Source organism: Zingiber officinale, chromosome 4A (assembly GCF_018446385.1).
Source record: "Zingiber officinale cultivar Zhangliang chromosome 4A, Zo_v1.1, whole genome shotgun sequence".
Classification (NCBI taxonomy): Eukaryota; Viridiplantae; Streptophyta; class Magnoliopsida; order Zingiberales; family Zingiberaceae; genus Zingiber; species Zingiber officinale.
In genome coordinates this window covers 74,549,869-74,576,386 of record NC_055992.1, presented here as the reverse complement: position 1 = coordinate 74,576,386, position 26,518 = coordinate 74,549,869, and the positions used below count along the sequence as shown (strand labels likewise).

Here is a 26,518-nt window from a genome sequence, read left to right as displayed (position 1 = left end):
GAGCTATGCTCTCACGCCCAACAACCGTCTAGGTTGGTTGTCATGCCCCGGAGGAGTCCCTGTCCGAAGAAATTTCGGCAGCATCTCCCCTGTACGGCGGACAATCTGAAACTTCTACATAACACATATACCTCAGCCACAAGCGGGTGGAATAATAACAATAAGTAAAAGCAAAACACCACGCAGTTACTATAATTTATTCAGCCTCTGGCTGTCACAACCACGCAGTTAAGATAATTAAACAGAAAGATAATACTCTGACTCGAAATCCACCCTACTCCACTACACTCATAAAGCTCAAATCCGACGAACTCACCTCTTCTGCCGTCCAGGCAGGCATGTAGTAAAAACATATCGAATAGAACATCCATCAATATCACAAAAGAAAACATACAATGTCCAAGTATCCAAATAACCAAGTCCACACATAATCAAAATAAAAACAAAACCAAATGATAGATAAAACATCAAGGTCGGCAGGGATCTAGCACTACGTGTAGTGAGGACTAGCGACTGGAACTCCCACCTGACAGCATCAACCTGAAAATAACAACAATGGAGGCGGGGTGAGTCCAACACTCAGCAGGTACAATTGATATGCAAAGTAAAGAAAATAACACCTAGCACTAACCATGCGTACAGTCTCCTGATAAAAAAGATAAAAATGCATCTGAAGTAAACAAGAGAGAAACTGTACTAACTAGGACCCGGTATAAGGACAAACAGTCCGAAAGGTATAGAAGACCTGTATGCATGTCAAACATAGGTATCCAAACAATATGCAGCATATAAATGCAGCAAACACAATCACAAACAATAAATTCATCATGCATATGATGCCAATGTCATGGTCACCCCTGACGCCAGTCACCCAACACATAACAAAAGTGGGACCGAGTGGGTAGAGCTGTGACAACCGTGCACTCTGTAACACTACTCCTGATGAGTGATCGAGTGGACGGGATGCTGTCGGAGTACACACGTACTCCTACCCCAAATCATAAATGGGGGAGTGCAATGCTCTCATCTCCCGGTACGTTATGACGGGGAGGGATCTCTAACGTGCTACACACTGTGTCACACTACCCATGAGCGGACCAACGGAGCACCGGAAGAGCCAAACTAACGTGCTACCACGCTGTGTCAAGCTACCCATGAGCGTCACAACGGAGCACCGAACAGTGATGAAAACTGGCAAAGTGCTCAACAATAATGGAGCAATCTATCGCACAGCATGCGGTCATGCAAATGGTGCATGTCACTAAGCATGATAATATACTAAACCAACTTCTGGACATATAACAATGGGCACCATAGTGAATAAATCATATCAAGGTATACTGATCAAATAAGGTATCAAACCTAGGTCCTGACATGGTAAGACATGGTTATATCACTCACTACCCATGAGCATGTGAAATCATATAGGTATCAATACGAGATGCAAACAAACAATCAATCAAGCAGGCAACATGTATCGGGCAGTGATTAACCGAAACAAATAAGAAAACACAATTACTACAAATTGTTAATTTCATTACTAAGCATATCAAAGACAATAAGTCAAAAGTACCCGCCTCCGATAAAAGAAAAGTCCAATTCCGACTCCGAGATACTCGTCTCGCGTCAAAGTCCTGTATCAATACGACATACAGGTTTAGCTAATTATATACAAATTAATTAGCTAAATCGAATCCCTGAAATATAACTTAAATACAAACCCAATTTATAAACCTCAATTGGATCATCAATTAACTTATCCAAATGGAATACAACAAATACATTTATCAATCTAATATCAACTAATCAACTCGTACTATCCATTACTATTAATGAAATTCAATGTAGAATGGAATCACCTCTAAACTCACCTAAATCTGGATGTATCACTTTTAAATCCAAGGTCGAAGAATTTCCAATTGATACAACTGAAAACCTTGCTGCCAGAAACCAAAAACAATTAGCACATGATCCAACTACAAGAGATGGTTGCTACTGGAATTAGAACAAGTGACTTCACTGCTAGGGCACGAGTTAGAGGCTTCAGCATTAGGGAACTAGGGCCCAGGTGAGCAGGCAACGATCTAGGGTTCGACTGGCCGACAATAGGGTGAACAACGGCGGCACTGTGCAGAGGAGCAGCGGCGGCAGTACACCCAACTAGGGCACGAAAGTGGGCTGTGAGAGTCGGCTCGGCAGCACAGAGGGAAGGAGGATGGCGCTAGAGAAATGTGAAGGCTTTGCTCGGTTGTGCTTGCACTTCACCGGTGCTTGGACAGGAAGAAGAGGAAAGGCGGCGTCACTGCTCCCTGTGGCGGCTGCGGCAGAAGGAAGGCTAGGGCACTGTGGTCGGCTGCCGGCGCTAGGGCATAGCAAGGACAACAACAAAATGGCCGCTGGAGAGAGATAGAACCATGGCCGTCGGCTTCCGGCTAGGGCACAGCGGCGGCGGGTAGAGGAGAGGTCGGTAGTGAATCAAGGCTAGAGCACAGAGGAGAGACCAGCGTCGCGGGAAGAAGGTCGGCGCTAGGGCTCCTATGGCCGGCGGTATCTCGGGAAGAAGAAGAAATGGAAGGGGAGGAAGAAAAATCGTCGTGGCCGGCGGTTAGGGTTTGGGTGAGCAGGCGCAGGCGAAGAGAAGGAAACAGCGAGGAAGAGAGAAAATAAAGGAAAAGAATAAGAAAAAGGAATTTATAAAATAAACAATTCCTCACTTAAATGGGTAGCCTAAACAGGCCTTTTCGGGAACCCAAATTTTATCCTCGTTAACTTGTCCATACGAGTTTCGAAAAATTCCTGAAAAATTTCCAAAAATTCCAGAAAATTTCCTTATTAATATTCGCCTATTTTCCGGTATTTTACATTCTCCCCCACTAATAAAAATTTGGTCCCCAAATTTCGTTATCTACCATCAGCAAGTACTAACAACAGATATATAGTATAAATGCTGAACGGTAAATAAATCACATACCTCGAGTGAAAAGGTGGGGATATCGAGCTCGGATCGTATCCTCGAGCTCCCAAGTAACCTCCTCGTCTGAATGATGCTGCCATCCGACTTTAACCAGCCGGATAGTCTTGTTCCACAACTGATGCTCTTTTCGGTCGAGAATCCGTACCGAAACCTCCTCATATGTAATGTCAGGATGAACGGAAACTGAAATATCTGTCAACACATGTGTCGAGTCAGGTATATACCTCCTCAGCATAAACACATGGAATACGTCATGCACGCCTGACAGGAACGGTAGTAGTGCCAGATAGTAGGCTACCGCTCCAATCCACTCCAAGATCTGGAAATGTCCAACATATCGCAGAGCTAGCTTGCATCTGAGGTCAAATCTCTTCACCCCTTTCGTGGGTGAAACTCGCAGAAATACATGGTCGCCAACAAAGAACGGTAGGGGTCTACGTCTCCGATCAGCATAACACTTCTGGCGATCCTGCGCCTCTAACATTCTCCGTCTGATAATACAGACCAACTCTGCATCCTGCTGAGCTCTATGAGGTCCCAACATCTGGGCCTCTCCAACCTCATCCCAAAGGACGGGTGTCCGACAAGACCTATCATACAACGCCTCAAACGGTGTCATCTGGATAGCCGAATGGAAGCTGTTGTTGTAAGCAAACTCTACTAACGGCAGATGGTCCTCCCAACTGCCTTCGAAAATCCAATACACAAGACCTCAGCAAGTCCTCTAGAGTCTGAAAGGTCTGCTCTAACAGTCCATCTATCTGCGGATGGAAAGTTGTACTGAAACAGAGCTGCGTGCCCAAGGTCTGCTGCAGTCTCTGTCAAAAACGAGACGTGAACCGGGGGTCTCTATCCTAAATAATAGTCAACGGAATACCACGTGATCTGATAATCTCCCGGCAAAATAGATCTACCAATCGATCCAGGAAATCAGTCTTTCGGATCGCTAACGAGTACGCCAATTTGGTTAATCGATCAACGATTACCCAAATCGCGTCATGGTCTCGTCGTGTCCTCGACAAACCTACCACAAAGTCCATAGTAATGTGTTCTCATTTCCACCCAGGAATAGGAATCTGCTAAAGTAAGCCGGCAGGTCTCTGGTGCTCGGCCTTCACTTGCTGACAGACAAGACATCTAGCTACAAAATCCACGATGTCTTCCTTCATATCATTCCACCAATCGAAATACCTCAAATCTTGGTACACACGGGTACCGCCTGGGTGGACCGCAAATCGAGAGCGGTGAACCTCCTGAAGTAGCTCCTGTAAGACCAGATGAGACTGAGATACGCACAATCTGCTTCGGAAGTATATAATACCCGCTTCATCTCGGGAAACTCAGTCTGCTGCCCGAAAACTATCCGGCTGCCAATGGATCGTAAATACCGATCTCCAACCTGGCCTCCTGAATCCTCATCCTGATCGAGGATTGAGCAACCATGGTAACCAAAAATACCTTGCTCTGTCTGTCCCTGCTCCTCAAGGTCTAATTCGGAGAAACTCTGAACCAAGTCTGTAAACAAAACTCGGTGGCAAACTAAAGTCCCTCCAGACGTCCTGCTAAGTGCGTCGGCAACCATATTAGTTTTCCCCGGGTGATAGTCAATCGTACAGTCATAATCCTTCAGGAACTCCATCCATCTCCTCCATCGGAGATTAAGTTCCTTCCAAGTAAACAGATATTTGAGACTCTTATGGTCAGTGAGAATCTCAAATGTAACGTCATATAAATAATATCGCCAAATCTTCATGGCAAAAATAATGATGACTTGCTCTAGATCATGTACAGGGTAGTTCTTCTCATGTTCCTTCAATCGACGAGAAGCATAGGAGACTACCATATCGTGCTGCATCAGAACAGCGCTCAACCCTGAATAGATGCGTCGGTGTAGAGGACATATCCGTCCTCTCCAGAAGGTAAAACCAAAATCGGAGCCGACACTAATCTCCACTTCAGCTCCTAGAAGTTGGTCTTGTCATCCTTAGTCTAAGTGAACTTCATGTATTTCCAGGTCAGGCGTGTCAGTGACATAGCTATCCGAGAGAAACCCTCAACGTATCTCCGGAAATATCGAGCCAAACAAAGGAAGTTGCGAGCCTCTTCTATAGACTCCATCTACTCCCAACGGTAACAACCTCGATCTCCTGTGGAACCACGGTATACTCCTACTGATGACCGTGTGTCTCAAACATCTCACAGAAGACAACCAAAATACGCACTACTGATCTTCACATCTAGACGTTTCAGTCGAAACATCTCTAGAACTATGCAAAGATAGTGTACGTGATACACCTCATATCAGGAATAAAACACCACATCATCAATAACGATAACGAATTATGATCCAATATCCTAGGGATACCCAAATCATCTAGTCCATGAAAACATCTAAGGCTCCGCAAGCCCTAATGGTAAAACCAATACATATAATGTCCGTATCACAGACATTCTCAATCCATAAGATCCTCGACAATAAATCTGAAATATAATCACCAACGATATAAATCATCTAAGCATAGATCCTCCAGTGTGAGAGCAACGCTCCATCACAGAAAATACCACATATGTGGGAGCAACGCTCTACCACAAGAAATCCTCAATATGTAGGAGTGACACTCCACTACAAATAATCTATAACATGTATCTGCAATAGATATGGGAGCAACGCTCTACCACAAGAAATCCTCAATATGTAGGAGTGACACTCCACTACAAATAATCTATAACATGTATCTGCAATAGATATGGGAGCAATGCTCCGCTACAAGCAATCAGAAATATGTATATGTGGGAACTCCGTTCCACCACAAACAATCCATAAGTGTCCAAGGCACCTAACTATCCAACTAGAGACTGCACGAGATAACTCAACCATAGATCAATGTGAGTAGCCTAGGGTATAACAACCTAGTAAGCAAATCAAATCCATAGTCAACTCTATCATCATCCTAGTGGATCGGTCACCCACTAATAGAAGAATTAATTGACAGGATAATACAACCAATAACATAATGTAAACACTTACACTCTACATTCAACATAGGTAGAATCATCATGATACTACCAACAATGCACCTGGCACACGTGCACACACAACATAGGTATGATCGACATAATCATCCAATTAGTACACACCAAACACACTCATAGCACAGGTATAAATCAGTGTAATACCTCCAACAACACCTACCGAACCCGTGTGCATATATGAACATAGGTATAATCAACAATACACCTCAACAACACTCACATGACATATGTACACCTATGCCAAGAGTATAATCAACGTAATACTTCCAACAAATCATAATCGACACGAGTATACAATCAAAACAATCATATAATAAACAAGATACCTCAAATATTACACCCAACACATCTGCACATATAAGAACTCATATTAAATCGATAAGATACCTCCAATAAAACATTCAAACATATGTGCACATTCCACAACATAATTTTTAATTGACAAATACCTCAAATAAACAATCAGACATATATGTCTAACACTCAGGTATAATCTACTAGAACCCACAATAATCATATGTATAAAGGTGTATGACCCAAAAAAAATAAAATCAGAATTCAAGAACATCAAGACACTCTCATTTTTTTTTTCCCCTCAAAAATATCAGCCCACATAATATCAGATGAATAAGTCTCTACTCCCCATGAGAGCAAGTTAGCATTCAAAATATCAAATCATTATTTATCCACATAGTCCAATATCAAAGGAAGCAAATATCAATTTTATCATCCTGTTAACTAACCACAACTAACCAGATTTATTAAAATTCATAGGTACACTCAACCGTAAACTCTTTAGCACCTAATTTATAATCTGATCACCAACTATAATCATCAAATCTGTGAATATCATACATGACACTTACTATATCACTATCAATGACAACCCAAATAATAGATCATCAAAATAGTTATCCACTAATAAATCATCAAAACAATATCTTGTTGGAATGTATACTGAAAGCCTAAGCTTTGTAAACATTTATTATGAATAAAGAATCACATTTGGTCTAATTGTCTACATTTGTTTGTAGTTGTTCATTTAATTTATATTGTAGATAACATAGTATGTGGTGTCACATACAGAAGATGATGTTATCAGTACCTTATAAATTATAAACAGTAGCTCACGACCAAAATGGAAAAGAAACAAACCATTAGAAGGTCGTAGTGTAATTAGGTATTAGTTTATCTTGACTATATAATTACACTAGTACACTCAGAGTGTATTGAGTAGGACCATTTGAGGTCGTTTCTTTTATACTGACTTTATAAAGGAACAAAGACCTCAGTTATTATGGAAGTGTGTGCTCTTAATCCTAATATAATAACAAGCACATATATTTGATATTTATTTCTTTAATTTATCAATGGGTGAGATTTAGTTCGTTGAATCAATAAACCCGATAAGTTGGGAAATGGTATCACTTATAGTGTGTGTTGTTGATTATAGAAGGAAACTGTGTCCTAGAGATACTAGGTTGATAATGTCCTCAAGAGGAGCTCATAAAGATTGTCATGTTAAACCCTGCAGGTGGACTTAGTCCGACATGACAATAAGGTTGAGTGGTACTACTCTTGGACTTAGATATTAATTAAATGAGTTGTCAATAACTCTATCGGACATTCGATATCTTAAACACAGGGAGACTAACACACTCATAATAAGAAGGAGCCCAAAAATGTAATTTGGGATTGGTGCGGTAGTTCAATGATAGTTCTCTAGTGGAATGAATTATCATTGATAAAATTAAGTTGTGTGTTCGGGGCAAACACGGGATGCTTAATTTTATCGGGAGACCAAAACCAATTCCTCCTCTCGGTCCCTATCGTAGCCTCTTATTTATAGAGTTCTATACCCACCTATACCCACCTTCTATACCCACCCAATAGGGGCCGGCCAAGCTAGCTTGGGAACCAAGCTAGGGCCGGCCTAGGTATATTATTGGGTGGCCGGCCCTAGCTTGAACCCAAGCTAGTGGGGGCTGGCCAAATTAAATTAAAAAGAGATTTTAATTTTAATTTTTATTATTATGTGGAAGATATAATTTAAAGAGAATTAAAATTAAAATATCTCTCTTGTAAAAGATTTATAAAAGATTAAAGAAAGAAATTAGATCTCTTTCCTTATTTGTAGATTGGAGAGATGTTTTATTTTTTCTTTAAAAATTATTCACATGTTGATAAAATTAAAATTATAGAAATTTCCTTTTATCAACCATGAAGAGATTTTAAAGAGAAATTTTATTTTTTAAAATTTCCGGAAACAAATTAGGAAGTTTTTATTGTTGATTAAAACTTGTCCAATTTGTTCTCCAATGATGTGGCCAGCCATTGAAGATTGATTTGGAAAATTTATTTTATTTTTATAAATTAAATCATGTCAAGGAAATTGAGGAAATTTTATTGTAATTAAATTTCCTAATTTGTCTCGGCCAAGGAATATAAAAGAATGGGTGAGGGTGCCTTCATGAGACACAACCTCTATTATTTTCTCTCCCTCTTTTGTTCCTTGGTGTGGCCGGCCATCCTCTCCCTCTCTTCCTCTTGTGGTGGCTGAACCTCTCTCCCTTCCTTGGAGCTCTTGTGGTGGCCGGATACTACTCGGAGAAGAATAAGAAGAAGGAGAGAAAGCTAGCATCTCTTGGAGCATGGTTAGTATTTTGATTTTCTTCCTTGGTGAAGCTTCCTCTTTGTTGGCCGAACCTAGCTAGGAGGAGAAGAAGGTGATTGGTGGTTTCTCGTCTCGGAAGATCGTTGCCCACACAACATCTGAGGTTAGAAGAGGAATACGGTAGAAGATCAAGAGGTTTTTCTACAAGGTATAACTGGTAATTTTTATTTCCGCATCATGCTAGTTATTTATGGAAATAATACCAAATACAAGAGGCTTACGTTCTAGTATTTCGAATATGTTTTTCGATGTTGTGTTCTTTTGTTTTCTTTCTTTTCCTTGTGATTTGATTGTTCTCTTTGGTTAACCTAAAGTTATTTTAGGAAATTAAATATTAGCTTTCTATTAAAGGTTTTGTCTAGTCGGTGGTGGTTGCTCCCATATCCAAGAAGGCCATGTGCCTCGCCACGTCAGTACTGGGAACCTTTTATGGAAATTAATATTTAATGGAATTAATAACTTAAGGAGACTTGGGTCGAACGTGTTAAGTTCCACAGGAGATCCAAGTCAAAACCTAAAAGAACAAATAGATTAAGTTTTGGATCGAACGTGTTAAGTTCCGCAGGCGATCCAAAATTTAATTTAAAAGAACACATGGTAGCTAGGAAAAGGTTCAGACCTTTGTACAAAATTTTGTACAGTGGAACCTCTAGGTTTTCCGAGTAGCAACCAACAATTGGTATCAGAGCTAGGGTTTTGCATCTGTGTATTTGGTATTTAGTTTAATTATGCACATGTCATACATAATTTAGGCAGGATAATAGTAGGATGTGCTAACTTTGTGGATGCAGGATCCAACTATTATGGCTTTTAGTTAATTATGTGTGTGATTGGACCCTTGGACATGTCAAGGGCAATTTATATGTGTGTGCATGATTGTATTAAAATACAGCAGGAGCTGTATTTAGTTTTATTAGGATTTTATTTTTGATCTAGATACATGTACATTCCTTTTATGGAATATAGGATCAAAAATGTAAAATTCTATTTATGTCGCGGATCGAATCTTGCAAAGCGTGGAACCTTCTAAGGACCAGAGGCGCAGCGGAACTAGGAGCAAGATGGATGCGACAGCTAGACCCTAGGCGGTGGCCAAATATGGCAGCAGCTTGGGATGACAACACACGGAGGACAATTTAGAGATAAAAGCCATAATAGTTGAAAATTAAATTTTCTATTTATTGCTTTTATATTGTGCTGTGTGTGCATGTTAGTTTACAAGTTTAGTAGGCTAGCATAGTTAAAATTCCTCATTTATAAATAACTATGTGGGAGAGGGATTTTTAAATAAATCCCATGGTCTCCATTACTGGTTTGTAAGTGATGCAAACAAGCGTTGGCTCTGAGTGCCTTCCTCCATAACGGATGAGCTTGTTTGTGGATCACTAGAACAGACTTCCATTTTTGGATGACTATAGGAAATTAATTAAGAGCATGTAATCTTCCCCAACGGAAGGGGCATAATCTTATTAATGGACTTAGTGTCAAGTAATGGTATACACTTAGACACATCTAATAGTATCCTCCCCAACGGAGTCACTATTATTATTTGTGTGACCAAATAATACCAACTATTAATTTTATTTGTCAAAAAGTTAGGTTGACAAGATAATAAAATTAATGGGTTAAACCCTCCTTTTACAAATGTTGAATTTGTATACGTCCACACTAACGTGGCATACAAAATTCACGGTGTGATGAGGTGTTGGTTAATTTAAAATAGTATTGTTTGAGGAATCAATATTATTCTAAATTTAGAGTTCTGACCAAAAGTTATTTGTGATTCTTAGGATGACTTTCAACCCACTGTCCATCATACTTCAACAAAATAGACTTACTGGACCTAATTACATAGATTGGAAAAGGAACCTGGACATTGTTCTGACTGCTGAAAGCTATAAATTTGTACTGACTGAACCTTGTCCTGATTCACCCACTGGTGAATCTACCCAAGAGGAGATTGAATATCATAAGAGATGGGTAAAAGCAGATGAGATGGCGCGGTGTTACATTTTGGCTTCAATGTCAAATGTATTGCAACATCAGCATCAAGATTTACCAACAACTTATGATATTATGAACAATCTCAAGGAGCTCTTTGGTCATCAGGATAGGGCTTCTAGACAAGAAGCTATGAGAAAGATAATGACAGCCACCATGCAAGAGGGTACTCCTGTAAGGGATCATATCCTAAAGATGATGGCTTATCTGAACGAGATACAGATCCTTGGAGGAGAAATTGATGGGGAAACCCAGATCGATATGATCCTCCAAACGCTACCTAGAAGTTTTGAGCAGTTCCGCCTGAACTATAATATGAATAAAAGGATTTATTCATTAGGGGAACTACTGACAGAACTTCAAGCGGCAGAAGGATTATTTCGTCACAATTTCAAATTCACTTTCTGAAAATGGTTCTACTTCTAAACCGAAGGAAAGAAGAAGAAGAAACAAGTGGCTCAGCAAAGAAAGTGAATAAATCTCAGAGTACGGGATTTAAAGTTGGAGTGAAGAAGTGAAGGGCAAGTGCTTCATCTGCAAGCAGGCAGGACATTGGAAGGCGGATCGTCCTCGTAGGAACCAAAACAAAGGTATATCTCATGCTCGTTGTTGAAACATGTTTAGCGGTGTTATCTATCAAGACCTGGTGTGTAGATACGGAGCCATTGATCATGTCTTCCTTGCAGGGGTTCCAGAAACCCGACGACTATCTGAAGGGGAGATTACCGCTCTACATGGGCAATGCTACTAAGGTGGCAACTGTTGGGAGACGTCTACTTGTCTTTTAGTAGAAATAAAAATTTGGTTTTAAGAAATTGTCTTTATGTACCCAGTTTTAGAAAGAATTTAATTTCAGTTTCTAAACTGTTTATAGATGGATATTCAGTTTCTTTCAATAACGATGTAGTTATTAAAAGAAATAAAGTGATTATCTGTTCTGGTGCATTAGTTGGCAATTTGTATATTTTAAATCCAATTTCTTCCACAAAGCAAAACATGAAAATTTATAACTCATCTTCTAATTCTAAGAGAAAAGAACCTTCAGAAATGAACCAAGCATATCTTTGGCATCTAAGACTTGGTCATATTAATTTAAGTAGGATTCAGAGGCTTATAGCCGATGGACTTTTGAGTTCATTAGAGTTGAAAAATTTTTCAACTTGTGAATCTTGCTTAGAAGGTAAAATGACCAAGAGGTCGTTCAAGGCCAAGGGGTATAGAGCCAAAGAAGTGTTAGAGTTGGTTCACTCTGATTTGTGTGGTCCTATGTCTGTCCAGGCAAGAGGAGGTTTTGAATATTTTGTCTCTTTCATAGACGATTATTCAAGATATGGATACATTTACCTAATGCGCCGCAAGTCCGAGTGCTTTGACAAGTTCAAAGAATACAAGGCTGATGTGGAGAAACGATTAGGTAAAAGTATCAAGACACTACGATCTGATCGTGGTGGCGAATACCTCTTAGGAGAGTTTAGGAATTACTTATCAGAGGCTGGGATTCAATCCCAATTGTCTGCACCTGGAACACCCCAACAGAATGGTGTAGCAGAATGAAGGAATAGGACTCTTATGGAAATGGTTAGATCGATGATGAGTTATTCAGAATTACCAAATTCGTTTTGGGGATATGCTCTGGAAACAGCAGTATACTCCCATAGAATTGTGGAATGGGCGAAAACCCAGTCTAAGACATATTCAGATTTGGGGTAGTCCAGCACATGTACTGAAACCAGATACTGATAAGTTAGAATCTCGTACAGAAGTTCGCGTGTTTGTAGGATATCCCAAAGGAACGAAAGGTGGTTTATTTTATAGTCCTAAAGACCAGAAGGTCATTGTTAGCACCAATGCCCAGTTTTTAGAAGAAGACTATATAATGGATCACAAGCCCAGTAGTAAAGTTGTTTTAGAAAGACTTAGAGAGGACATGTCTACTTCAGTACCAACAGTACAAGATGAAGTACCACAAGAGACTGCAACACGTGTCACACATGATACACAACCACAGACAGTGCCTCGTCGTAGTGGGAGGGTTGTGAGGCAGCCTGAAAGATTCATGTTTTTGGGAGAGTCTTCGGACTTGATCCCGGGTAAACATGAACCTGATCCCCGGTCATATGACGAAGCACTCCAAGATATAGATGCAGCATCTTGGCAAAAGGCAATGAATTCTGAAATAGAGTCCATGTACTCTAATAAGGTTTGGGAGCTTATAGAACCACCGATGGTGTAAAAGCCGTTGGATGCAAGTGGATCTACAAAAGGAAAAGAGGGACAGACGGGAAGGTAGAAACCTTCAAAGCTAGGCTTGTTGCAAAAGGGTACACTCAAAAGAGGGAATCGATTATGAGGAGACTTTTTCACCAAGAGCCATGCTTAAGTCTATCCGGATACTCTTATCCATTGTCGCTCATATGGATTATGAGATTTGGCAAATGGATGTCAAGACAGCTTTCCTTAATGGAAGTCTTGAAGAGAACATCCATATGAAGCAACCGAAGGGTTCATTGAAAAGGCAAAGAGCATCTAGTGTGCAAGCTCAATCGGTCCATTTATGAATTGAAGCAAGCTTCAAGTCTTGGAACATCCGGTTTAATGAAGTAATCCAGTCATATGGATTTATTCAAAGTCCGGATGAGTCTTGTGTATATAAGAAGTGTAACGGAAACGTGGTGGTATTTCTTGTACTATACGTAGATGATATTTTGTTAATTGGCAACAATGTCAAGGTATTATCAGACGTAAGGGTATGGTTGTCCAAACAATTAGATATGAAGGACTTAGGAGAATGTGCACACATTCTTGGGATCAAAGTTATAAGGGATCGTAAGAAAAGAATGTTGTGTCTATCCCAAGCTTCATATATAGATACAATCCTTGCTCGTTTTAGCATGCAGGATTCCAAGCAAGGTTTCTTACCTTTTAGACATGGAGTAGCTCTATCTAAAGAGATGTCTCCAAAGACATCAAAAGAGATAGAGGACATGAAAGCGTTCCTTATGCTTCTGTAGGAAGCCTAATGTATGCAATGCTATGTACGAGACCGATATCTGCTTTGTCGTGGGCATGGTCAGCAGATATCAGAGTAACCTGGACAAGGACATTGGAGAAGCATATATTGAAGTACCCGAGAAGGACTAGAGATTATATGCTAGTTTACCAAGCGACGATCCGCCTCCGTGGGTTACACTGATCTGATTTCCAATCGATAGGGATAACAAGAAGTCTACATCGTGCTATGTGTTTACTTTAGAGGTGGAGCCATTTCATGGAGGAGTGTTAAGCGAAATGCGCTTCGACTCAACCATGGAAGTTGAATATGTAGCACCTTTGAGGCGCCTAAAGAAGCATGGCTCAAGAACTTTCTAATGGACTTAGATGTGATTCCTGGTTTGCCCAAAATCATCACAATTTATTGTGATAATAGTGGTGCAGTTGCAAACTCGAAGGAACCACGAGCTCATAAGGCAAGTAAACATATAGAGCGCAAGTACCACCTGATACGAGATATTGTGAAGCGAGGAGAAGTTGTCATCGCCAAGATTGCATCAGCGGATAAGCTGGCGGATCCTTTCTCTAAGGCCCTTCCGCGAAAGCTTTGATCGGCATGTGGAGGATGAGAATCGATGTATGGTAGAAGATATGGCACTTAGTCATTAGTATAAGTGGAGATTGTTGAATGTATACTGAAAGCCTAAGCTTTGTAAACATTTATTATGAATAAAGAATCACATTTGGTCTAATTGTCTACATTTGTTTGTAGTTGTTCATTTAATTTATATTGTAGATAACATAGTATGTGGTGTCACATACAGAAGATGATGTTATCAGTACCTTATAAATTATAAACAGTAGCTCACGACCAAAATGGAAAGGAACAAACCATTAGAAGGTCGTAGTGTAATTAGGTATTAGTTTATCTTGACTATATAATTACACTAGTACACTCAGAGTGTATTGAGTAGGACCATTTGAGGTCGTTTCTTTTATACTGACTTTATAAAGGAACAAAGACCTCAGTTATTATGGAAGTGTGTGCTCTTAATCCTAATATAATAACAAGCACATATATTTGATATTTATTTCTTTAATTTATCAATGGGTGAGATTTAGTTCGATGAATCAATAAACCCGATAAGTTGGGAAATGGTATCACTTATAGTGTGTGTTGTTGATTATAGAAGGAAACTGTGTCCTAGAGATACTAGGTTGATAATGTCCTCAAGAGGAGCTCATAAAAATTGTTATGTTAAACCCTCAAGTGGACTTAGTCCGATATGACAATAAGGTTGAGTGGTACAACTCTTAGACTTAGATATTAATTAAATGAGTTGTCGAACTTACTTAATTAATGGACATTCGATATCTTAAACAGTGGAGACTAACACACTCATAATAAGAAGGAGCCCAAAAATGTAATTTGGGATTGGTGCGGTAGTTCAATGATAGTTCTCTAGTGGAATGAATTATCATTGATAAAATTAAGTTGTGTGTTCGGGGCGAACACGGGATGCTTAATTTTATCGGGAGACCAAAACCAATTCCTCCTCTCGGTCCCTATCGTAGCCTCTTATTTATAGAGTTCTATACCCACCTATACCCACCTTCTATACCCACCCAATAGGGGTCGGCCAAGCTAGCTTGGGAACCAAGCTAGGGCCGGCCTAGGTATATTATTGGGTGGTCGGCCTTAGCTTGAACCCAAGCTAGTGGGGGTCGGTCAAATTAAATTAAAAAGGGATTTTAATTTTAATTTTTATTATTATGTGGAAGATATAATTTAAAGAGAATTAAAATTAAAATATCTCTCTTGTAAAAGATTTATAAAAGATTAAAGAAAGAGATTAGATCTCTTTCCTTATTTGTAGATTGGAGAGATGTTTTATTTTTTCTTTAAAAATTATTCACATGTTGATAAAATTAAAATTATAGAAATTTCCTTTTATCAACCATGAAGAGATTTTAAAGAGAAATTTTATTTTTTAAAATTTCCGGAAACAAATTAGGAAATTTTAATTGTTTATTAAAACTTGTCCAATTTGTTCTCCAATGATGTGGCCGGTCATTGAAGATTGATTTGGAAAATTTATTTTATTTTTCTAAATTAAATCATGTCAAGGAAATTGAGGAAATTTTATTGTAATTAAATTTTCTAATTTGTCTAGGCCAAGGAATATAAAAGAAGGGGTGAGGGTGCCTTCATGAGACACAACCTCTATTATTTTCTCTCCCTCTTTTGTTCCTTGGTGTGGCCGGCCATCCTCTCCCTCTCTTCCTCTTGTGGTGGCCGAACCTCTCTCCCTTCCTTGGAGCTCTTGTGGTGGCCGGATACTACTCGGAGAAGAAGAAGAAGAAGGAGAGAAAGCTAGCATCTCTTAGAGCTTGGTTAGTATTTTGATTTTCTTCCTTGGTGAAGCTTCCTCTTTGTTGGCCGAACCTAGCTAGGAGGAGAAGAAGGTGATTGGTGGTTTCTCGTCTCGGAAGATCGTTGCCCACACAACGTCTGAGGTTAGAAGAGGAATACGGTAGAAGATCAAGAGGTTTTTCTACAAGGTATAACTAGTAATTTTTATTTCCGCATCATGCTAGTTATTTATGGAAATAATATACCAAATACAAGAGGCTTACGTTCTAGTATTTCGAATATGTTTTTCGATGTTGTGTTCTTTTGTTTTCTTTCTTTTCCTTGTGATTTGATTGTTCTCTTTGGTTAACCTAAAGTTATTTTAGGAAATTAAATATTAGCTTTCTATTAAAGGTTTTGTCTAGTCGGTGGTGGTTGCTCCCATATCCAAGAAGGTCATGTGCCTCGCCATGTCAGTACTGGGAACCTTTTATGGAAATTAATATTTAATGGAATTAATAACTTAAGGAGACTTGGGTCGAACGCGTTAAGTTCCGCAGGAGATCCAAGTCAAAACCTAAAAGAACAAATAGATTAAGTTTTGGATCAAACGTGTTAAGTTCCGCAGGCGATCCAAAATTTAATTTAAAAGAACACATGGTAGCTAGGAAAAGGTTCAGACCTTTGTACAAAATTTTGTACAGTGGAACCTCTAGGTTTTCCGAGTAGCAACCAACATATCTAGTAATAGATCATCCGACAACCACATAACATTTACTCTCATAAATCATTAGAAATCAACCTATCACAATATCTAATCTCACAATATCCCTCAACCTCAAACATTTCTCAACAATGATCAAACATGATAACTCTCCAATGACCAATTTTCATCGTATTGGATACCCTAATATCCAAAAGATACGAGTATAAAAACTCTACTGGCTAAGTCCACAGGAATATATAGGTATCATCCATTACCCAACTAACAATAGCAGAGGCTTATATGTGCCTCCATCTCCTACTAGTAGTAACAGAAACTAAAACTACTGGTAGTAAGATATATAAAATCACCAGAGACTATAATCCTTAATCTCTATTAGGGTCGACCAAGATCAGTGGCTAACCCATCATATATAATATGGGCTACAACAACCAGACAGGTACTAAAGATAAAATGATAATACATGTCATAACTGTCAAATTAAACATCATACCTATATGTCGTCTGGAGATGTTCCGTCGCTGTGCAGTCCCCAACTTCTGACCTCAAAATTCTGAACGAAAAAATCACCGGAAATCCATATAAATCCGAAACAGAAATCCGAAACATAACCATATCGAAAATCCGAAGATGCCCAGTTTGACTCGCAAACCTGGCTAACCCAAATATCCAGAATACCAACAACAGGTATCCGATAAATCTCCAGAAAACCAAAAGTAGGTATCATAACCCGCTCTGATACCAAATAAATTGGTATCAGATAAATCTCGAAAATCCAAAATACAAAAATCCAACAAGTATCGTCAAACTTGGCGCTCTGATACCATATCAATAGGTATCAGGTTATCCCAAATATCTAAAATACAAAAAACAACGATCGTAAAACCTGTGCTCTGATACCACTAAATTGTCACGTCCCGGAGGAGTCCCTGTCCGAAGAAATTTCGACAGCATCTCCCCTATACGGCGGACAATCTGAAACTTCTACATAACACATATACCTCAGCCACAGGCGGCTGGAATAATAACAATAAATAAAAGCAAAACACCACGCATTTACTATAATTTATTCAGCCTCTGGCTGTCACAACCACGCAGTTAAGATAATTAAACAGAAAGATAATACTCTGACTCGAAATCCACCCTACTCCACTACACTCGTAAAGCTCAAATCCGATGAACTCACCTCTTCTGCCATCCAGGCAGACATGTAGTAAAAACATATCGAATAGAACATCCATCAATATCGCAAAAGAAAACATACAATGTCCAAGTATCTAAATAACCAAGTCCACACATAATCAAAATAAAAACAAAACCAAATGATAGATAAAACATCAAGGTCGGCAGGGATCTAGCACTACGTGCAGCGAGGACTAGCGACTGGAACTCCCTCCTGACAGCATCAACCTGAAAATAACAACAATGGAGGCGGGGTGAGTCCAACACTCAGCAGGTACAATTGATATGCAAAGTAAAGAAAATAACACCTAGCACTAACCATGCGTACAGTCTCCTGATAAAAAAGATAAAAATGCATCTGAAGTAAACAGGAGAGAAAATGTACTAACCAGGACCCGGTATAAGGACAAACAATCCGAAAGGTATAGAAGACCTGTATGCATGTCAAACATAGGTATCCAAACAATATGCAGCATATAAATGCAGCAAACACAATCACAAACAATAAATTCATCATGCATATGATGCCAATGTCATGGTCACCCCTGACGCCAGTCACCCAACACATAACAAAAGTGGGACCGAATGGGTAGAGCTGTGACAACCGTGCACTCTGCAACACTACTCCTGATGAGTGATCGAGTGGACGGGATGCTGTCGGAGTACACACGTACTCCTACCCCAAATCATAAATGGGGGAGCGCAATGCTCTCATCTCCCGGTACGCTATGACTGGGAGGGATCTCTAACGTGCTACACGCTGTGTCACACTACCCATGAGCGGACCAACGGAGCACTGGAAGAGCCAAACTGACGTGCTACCACGCTGTGTCAGGCTACCCATGAGCGTCACAACAGAGCACCGAACAGTGATGAAAACTGGCAAAGTGCTCAACAATAATGGAGCAATCTATCGCACAGCATGCGGTCATGCAAATGGTGCATGTCACTAAGCATGGTAATATACTAAACCAACCTCTGGACATATAACAATGGGCACCATAGTGAATAAATCATATCAAGGTATACTGATCAAATAAGGTATCAAACCTAGGTCCTGACATGGTAAGACATGGTTATATCACTACCCATGAGCATGTGAAATCAGATAGGTATCAATACGAGATGCAAACAAACAATCAATCAAGCAGGCAACATGTATCGGGCAGTGATTAACCGAAACAAATAAGAAAACACAATTACTGCAAATTGTTAATTTCATTACTAAGCATATCAAAGACAATAAGTCAAAAATACCCGCCTCCGATAAAAGAAAAGTCCAATTCCGACTCCGAGATACTCGTCTCGCGTCAAAGTCATGTGGCAATACGACATACAAGTTTAGCTAATTATATACAAATTAATTAGCTAAATCGAATCCCTGAAATATAACTTAAATACAAACCCAATTTATAAACCTCAATTGGATCATCAATTAACTTATCCAAATGGAATACAACAAATACATTTATCAATCTAATATCAACTAATCAACTCGTACTATCCATTACTATTAATGAAATTCAATGTAGAATGGAATCACCTCTAAACTCACCTAAATCTGGATGTATCACTTTTAAATCCAAGGTCGAAGAATTTCCAATTGATACAACTGAAAACCTTGCTGTCAGAAACCAAAAACATTTAGCACATGATCCAACTACAAGAGATGGTTGCTACTGGAATTAGAACAAGTGACTTCACTGCTAGGGCACGAGTTAGAGGCTTCAGCATTAGGGAACTAGGGCCCAGGTGAGCAAGCAACGATCTAGGGTTCGACTGGCCGACAATAGGGCGAACAACGGCGACACTGTGCAGAGGAGCAGCGGCGGCAGTACACCCAACTAGGGCACGAAAGTGGGCTGTGAGAGTCGGCTCGGCAGCACAGAGGGAAGGAGGATGGCGCTAGAGAAATGTGAAGGCTTTGCTCGGTTGTGCTTGCACTTCACCGGCGCTTGGACAGGAAGAAGAGGAAAGGCGGTGTCACTGCTCCCTGTGGCGGCTGCGGCAGAAGGAAGGCTAGGGCACTGTGGTCGGCTGCCGGCGCTAGGGCATAGCAAGGACAACAACAAAATGGCCACTGGAGAGAGATGGAACCATGGCCGTCGGCTTCCGGCTAGGGCACAGCGGCGGCGGGTAGAGGAGAGGTCGGTAGTGAATCAAGGCTAGAGCACAGAGGAGAGACCAGCGTCGCGGGAAGAAGGTCGGCGCTAGGGCTCCTATGGCCAGCGGTATCTCGGGAAGAAGAAGAAATGGAAGGGGAGGAAGAAAAATCGTCGTGGCCGGCGGTTAGGGTTGGGGTGAGCAGGCGCGGGCGAAGAGAAGGAAACGACGAGGAAGAGAGAAAATAAAGGAAAAGAATAAGAAAAAGGAATTTATAAAATAAACAATTCCTCACTTAAATGGGTAGCCTAAACAGGCCTTTTCGGGAACCCAAATTTTATCCTCGTTAACTTGTCCATACGAGTTCCGAAAAATTTTCAAAAATTCCAGAAAATTTCCTTATTAATATTCGCCTATTTTCCGGTATTTTACATTGGTGTTCCAGACTCTTGCCCCAGTGCGAGTTATAAGTGAGTTATGCTCTCACGCCCAACAACCGTCCACGTCGGTGTTCCAGACTCTCACCCCAGTGCGAGTTATAAGTGAGCTATGCTCTCACGCCCAACGACCGTCCAGGTCGGTGTTCCAGACTTTCGCCCCAGTGTGAGTTATAAATGAGTATGCTCTCACGCCCAACGATTATCCAGGTCGGTGTCCCAGACTCTTGCCCCAGTGCGAGTTATAAGTGAGCTATGCTCTCATGCCCAACGACCGTCCAGGTCAGTGTTCCAAACTCTCGCCCCAGTACGAGTTATAAGTGAGCTATGCTTTCACGCCCAACGACCGTCCAGATCGGTGTTCCAGACTTTCACCCCAGGGTGAGTTATAAGTGAGCTATGCTCTTACGCCCAATGACTGTCCAGGTCGGTGTTCCAGACTCTCGCTCCAGTGCGAGTTATAAGTGAGCTATGCTCTCACGCCCAACGACCGTCCAAGTCGGTGTTCCAGACTCTTGCCCCAATGCGAGTTATAGGTGAGCTATGCTCTCACGCCCAACGACCGTTCAGGTCGGTGTTCCAGACTCTCGCCCCAGTGCGAGTTATAAGTGAGCTATGCTCTCACGCCCAACGACCATCCAGGTCGGTGTTCCAGACTCTCACCTCAGTGCGAGTTATAAGTGAGCCCTGCTCTCACGCCCCCAACATCCTACCGGTCAGTCTCTCTCAGCCTTTTCTTTTATTCGTCTTATAAGCAAGTAATCCCCTGCAGAGTCCTGGAGGCTAGTTTTAATATAAATCCTAAAACAGGTTTGTCCATATGATTTATACATGGTTATAAACATCTATTCATAACATTAGGACCCAATTCTTTGAATTATATATCGTAAATTGCATACATGATATTTTTCTCATAAGCAACTTAGAAGATAGCGGATATCTAGAAGGGATTGACAATGCTGGTAGAAGGGTCATTTCTCTGCTCAGGAGTTCTTCCCAAATGGAGGGGTCTTGAAGAAGCCTGGGTTTTTCCTAAGTCCGCCTTGTAAAGATTAATGAGGTCTTGTTGTTGGGTAATGATGTTCTATTAGTGGGCGATAATGTCATCCTTGATGCGGATTTCCTCCTTGAGAAGAGATATCGAAGCTTTTTGACGTTCCAGGTCTGAGTAAGCCTTCCGTTTCAAGGCTACTTCAGCCTTGACCCGGGATTGGGCTGATGACAAGAAAGCTTCAGTATCCCAGCGATGTGTTATTTGAAGATCCCTGTCTTGAGTCATCTCAGTCAGCTCTGTTTTTTTTTTAGCAAGTTGATGGGTAAGCTGAGTTAGTCGAAATTGAAGGAGTGATTAATCAACCTCGTTAGAAGAAGATGAACTCATAGCATTGGCAGAAGGGGGCTACGATCAAGGAGTGCTAATCGGGCGTCTTTTAAAGGAGGGGAATAGTGAGAGTTAATGATACTGTAATTAAGGAGATATAATTCCCCAGGTTAATGGAGCAATTAAGTGGGTAATGAACCCTAAGAGGCAAGGCATTGAGGATTGTGCTGCATTTAGTTCCACAAGGGGGAAGAACAAGAAGCTCCGATTGGGCCTAGTCAATTAGACTTGTTCAGGTCAAATTACAATCGTGAGAACAGATAATGTAAGGGTTATTATATAATAAAAGTTGAAGAACATTTGTTCAGGTTACATTGTCATTGCGAGATCCAGATCTAGAGGCTTGATCTTTCTTGGCTAGATGAGCCTGAGCTCGAGCTAAATCTTCCTTGATAAGTTCGATGGTGCACTTTAGTTGGTCAATAGTCTCATCCTTTATCCGGCCTTCCTCTTTTAGGAGGGTCACTTCGTCCTCGTGTCTCATCTTCAAGTAAACAATATAATGAACCTGGCTTTGAAAGTCTGATTGTGCCTTAAGCCTGAGAGCTATCTCAGCCCGAGTTCGAGATTTGGCCGCTAGCCAGAGTCTTTCCATTTCACGAGTAAGAGAAACTTGAAGATCTCTGCTTTCAGTCATCTCCTGTAAGGCTTCATCTTTCTGGGCCAGCAATTCATCCAGTTGGGCAATCTGTGGATGCAAAGAAGAGGGTTCGCCAGATTCCATTGCAGGTTCCATGGAGGCTTGAGTATAAGGAGACAGGTGATTCTATTAACCAGGGGTAGCTTGAGGAAGGGAAGGTGGAAGTGTACACGACCCTTTTATAAAGAAGGAGAAGGGGAAGGGATCACCTCGGAACTTAAAACGACGTTTGGGAAATAGTGCGACATTTATAAGAAAGTGGCAGGATCGGAAATCGAAGAATCAGCATGCATACAGTAAAGTCCAACCTATCTTTTAGAAAAAGGCGATAAATTCTGAATGAGACATGGGAAAAAAGGGTCAGCTAGTAGACACATGCAGGAGCCAGGGAGCCAGATCGAGTGAAACGGGACTTGGGTCTAGTCAGTCGGACTAGGGCCTCCTTCAACTAGACTTGAGGGGGAGACTTGTGATACGGTGCATGATCGTGTGGTCGGAGAGATGATGTGGTCAGAGGTCAAGCCCGTGGGAAGGTCAAAAGTCAAGCTCACATAGCGGTCAGAAGTCAAGCGTGCATGGCGGTCAGAAGTCAGGTCTACGTGGGAGTCAAAAGTCTGACCTACGTGGAGGTCAAGAATCCGGTCTACGTCTAGTTCAAAGGGTTAAGTTACAAAATGGGCTGGGTCAGGCATGAATGGGATCCCGGGGCTAGACCCACGTGTCAAGAACTTAGAGGCCAGGATCACAGGTCGAGATGTGTCAACCAAGGATACAGGTCAGGACTTATAGATTGGCGGCACTAGACACATGGATAGAAGCGTACAGGTCGGGATATGCCAGCCAAGGATACAGGTCAGGACTTAACGGGAGGCTTCGTCCTTACGCAGGTACGCTCACTTGTGATTTCAGACTCATGTCTTACTTTTCGTCCTTTCTCTGTGTTTGCTGGGGAAAAAGTACCTGACTTGAGGCTCGGAGGGTCTGACCCGAGGCATTTTTCCCTGGTTTTTTGTCTCTAACGACTGGTCGGATCGTCTGAGTGTGCGCAGGACCTTTGCTTCGTCACCACCCCCCTGTCATCCGCTCGTGTAAACTTTTCTAGCGGGTGCCAGATCGTCCAGGTTTCGCAGCGACTTTCCGTCAACACCAGCGATAGCGCGGCCCGTCTTCATCCGACTCAGTTTTCGAATGGGATCAAACGAGTTTCATCGATGAATGAAAACTTAGCAATTCCCTGAGAAAAAAAAGCAATGATACCATCAAATATTGTAATGTTGAAAAGTATAATTAAAGGAATTTTCACGATACACAGTTAAATTGTTTTTATTGTCTAACCTGCCAAGCATATCTCTTTCCATTCATATCCACTTCAAAATCTGAAGAATGGTGATTAAAAAAATATAAGAAATGCAAACGGAGGATAGGCTTTATCAAGTTTCAGTTACCAGTTGGACAAAAGTCAAGAATCAGAGATGTTGGATCAGACATCAATTGTCTATAATGTAAAGGAAGTGCACGGGAACTGTAACAGTAGATAAAATATCAGTCAAAATAATGAATAAAATGATATAAAATATAATTATTGATATTAATTGAATCACCTTGCAACTGGAAAGACCCCCATTAATTGATTGAATGGTTTAAAAGGAGAACCGAGAGTACAGCTTATGTTAAGGCTGCCTAAATTTTCATATCAAAGGCAAAAGGAGCATAATGGTAAGGGTAGAACCTGGTAGCAGAAGAAAATATTGTAGAATGGACGTATGTGTACATACTATACATAAAACAGAAAAGATAATTATGAGATCTAATTTAAACTTAAGTAATGCGCTGCTGAAGGCAGTGTCGTGGATCAATCATAACGTAAAAGGCTGCACATGCCAATTGCTTATACCTTATTCACTAAAACTATTTCTCCCAAAAATCATAACTAAAATGAAACATTCAAACTTCAAAAAAAAAAAACTCAATTCCTTTTTCCCATTCTTTTTTACAAAGAAATAAATTACAAGATTGTTAGTGTATCAGTTTAACAAATGAAATAAAGGAAAAGCACCAGATAGATGAAAAAACCAGCAAGTTCTTTGCATCACACTGCCTTAAGTTAGAACCAATATTCACATTGACCAGTAAGACAACAGAGGCCTCTTATTCATTCTTGTCCGAAAAGGGGTGGATTATTCTCATCCGAACAGGATATACAGTATATCAAAATAAGAACTAATAAAAGCCAATTGAGCATTCAAAAAGCTTATTTAAAGTATGGCTAATTAATAAATCTACTGCTAACTTTTAAGTTTTTAATAAATCATCAGAAACTCTCTGTTTTACAAATACATAATAATTTCAATTTTATCATGACAAAAACTAGCCAACAAATTTTTAATTAATTTTTAGAGTATTATTTTACATAACATTCTACGTCATTTTACCACCTCATTAAATTTTTTAACGGCAAAGTGTATCATATATTAATACTTTTATCAATTAAACATGTATTTAACTATAGAAAATTTTACATTTTCTAAAAACTGTATTTGAAATTCTTAAATCATGAAGTAATAATATTCATCAAGAAAAAGTGTCATTTAATGTGTTATGTCAAGAATGTGCAAGATTTGTGACAAATTTAATAGTATGTGATGTACTTATCATAGATTTGTTATAACCCAAAAAGTTCAGGATACATTTAATAGTCAACCCTATAGATCAACAACAACAACAACAACAACAACAACAACAACAACAACTACTAAGTCTTTTCTCACTAGGTGGGGTCCGCTGTATGAATCCTTTTACGCCATTAAGCTCTATCTCCTATTATATTATCATCTATATTTAAATAAATTTTATCTTGTTTTATTATTGCTAACCAAGTCTTTTTTGATCTTCCTCTTCCTCGTTTGATATGCATATTTATCATAGTTTCACATCACCTAACTAGAGCATTTATTGGTCATCTAAGTACATGTTCGTACCATCTTAAACGTGTCTCTCGGAATTTTTCCTCGATAGATGCAACTCCGACTTTCTCTCTAATGCTCTCATTTCTTATTTTGTCCATCTTTGTATGTCCACACATCCACCTTAACATCCTCATCTCTACAACTCTCATCTTCTGCTCATGTGCTCGAGTTATAATTAACCAACATTCAGCTCCATATAACATAGCAGGTCTAACTGTAATTTTATAGAACTTACCTTTAAATTTAAGAGGTACTTTACGGTCACATAAAACACTCGACGCTCCCCTCCATTTCACCCATTCTGCTTGTATTCTATGTAAGACATATCTCTCAATCCCTCCATCATTTTGTAAAAATGATCATAAATATTTAAATCTCTCGGTTCTGGACAACTCGTCCTCTCCTATCTTAACAATTGTTTCATTACTTCTAATATTGCTAAACTTAAATTCCATATATTCTGTCTTTAAAATACTAAGATTAAAACCTTTCCCTCCTAGTGTTTCCCTCCAAGATTCTAACTTAGCATTTACTCCTTCACGTGTCTCATCTATCAAAATAATATCATCTGCAAACAACATGCACCACGGTACCGTGTCTTGAATGTGCGCAGTGAGTTCGTCCATAATTAGTATAAAAAGATAGGGACTTAGAGCTGATCCTTGATGTAACCCTATCTTTATTGGAAATGCTTCAATTACTCCGCCTGAAGTCTTTACTCTGATCGTTACATCCTCATACATATCCTTAATTAGTTTAATATATGTTACGCTAACACCTCTCTTTTCTAAAATTCTCCATATAATTTCTCTTGGGACTTTATCATAAGCTTTTTCTAAGTCAATGAATACCATGTGTAGATCTTGTTTTTGCTCTCGATATTTTTCAATTAATTGTCTAAGAAGATGTATAACTTCTATTGTCGACCTTCCAGGCATTAACCCAAATTGATTTTTCTGTCACTGTGGTCTCCTTCCTTAATTTTTTTTCTATTACTTTCTCCCAAAGTTTCATAGTATGAATCATTAGTATAATACCCCTATAGTTTGTACAATTTTG

At 40.0% G+C, this 26,518-nt stretch overlaps 1 protein-coding gene across 1 annotated transcript in view; it reads right to left on the bottom strand.

Annotated features, from left to right (window-relative positions):
- The window catches only part of LOC121972449 (5'-3' exoribonuclease 3-like), an 88,971-nt gene extending 64,854 nt beyond the window's left edge, over positions 1 to 24,117 (bottom strand). Inside the window, exons 1-4 of the mRNA XM_042524118.1 lie at positions 24,095 to 24,117; positions 23,939 to 24,015; positions 23,829 to 23,869; positions 23,697 to 23,727 (exon numbers count right to left, since the gene is read on the bottom strand). Coding sequence (XP_042380052.1) covers positions 23,697 to 23,727; positions 23,829 to 23,869; positions 23,939 to 24,015; positions 24,095 to 24,117 — 172 coding nt within the window. The remainder of the gene's footprint in view (positions 1 to 23,696; positions 23,728 to 23,828; positions 23,870 to 23,938; positions 24,016 to 24,094) is intronic.
- Between the last annotated feature and the right edge of the window lie 2,401 nt (positions 24,118 to 26,518).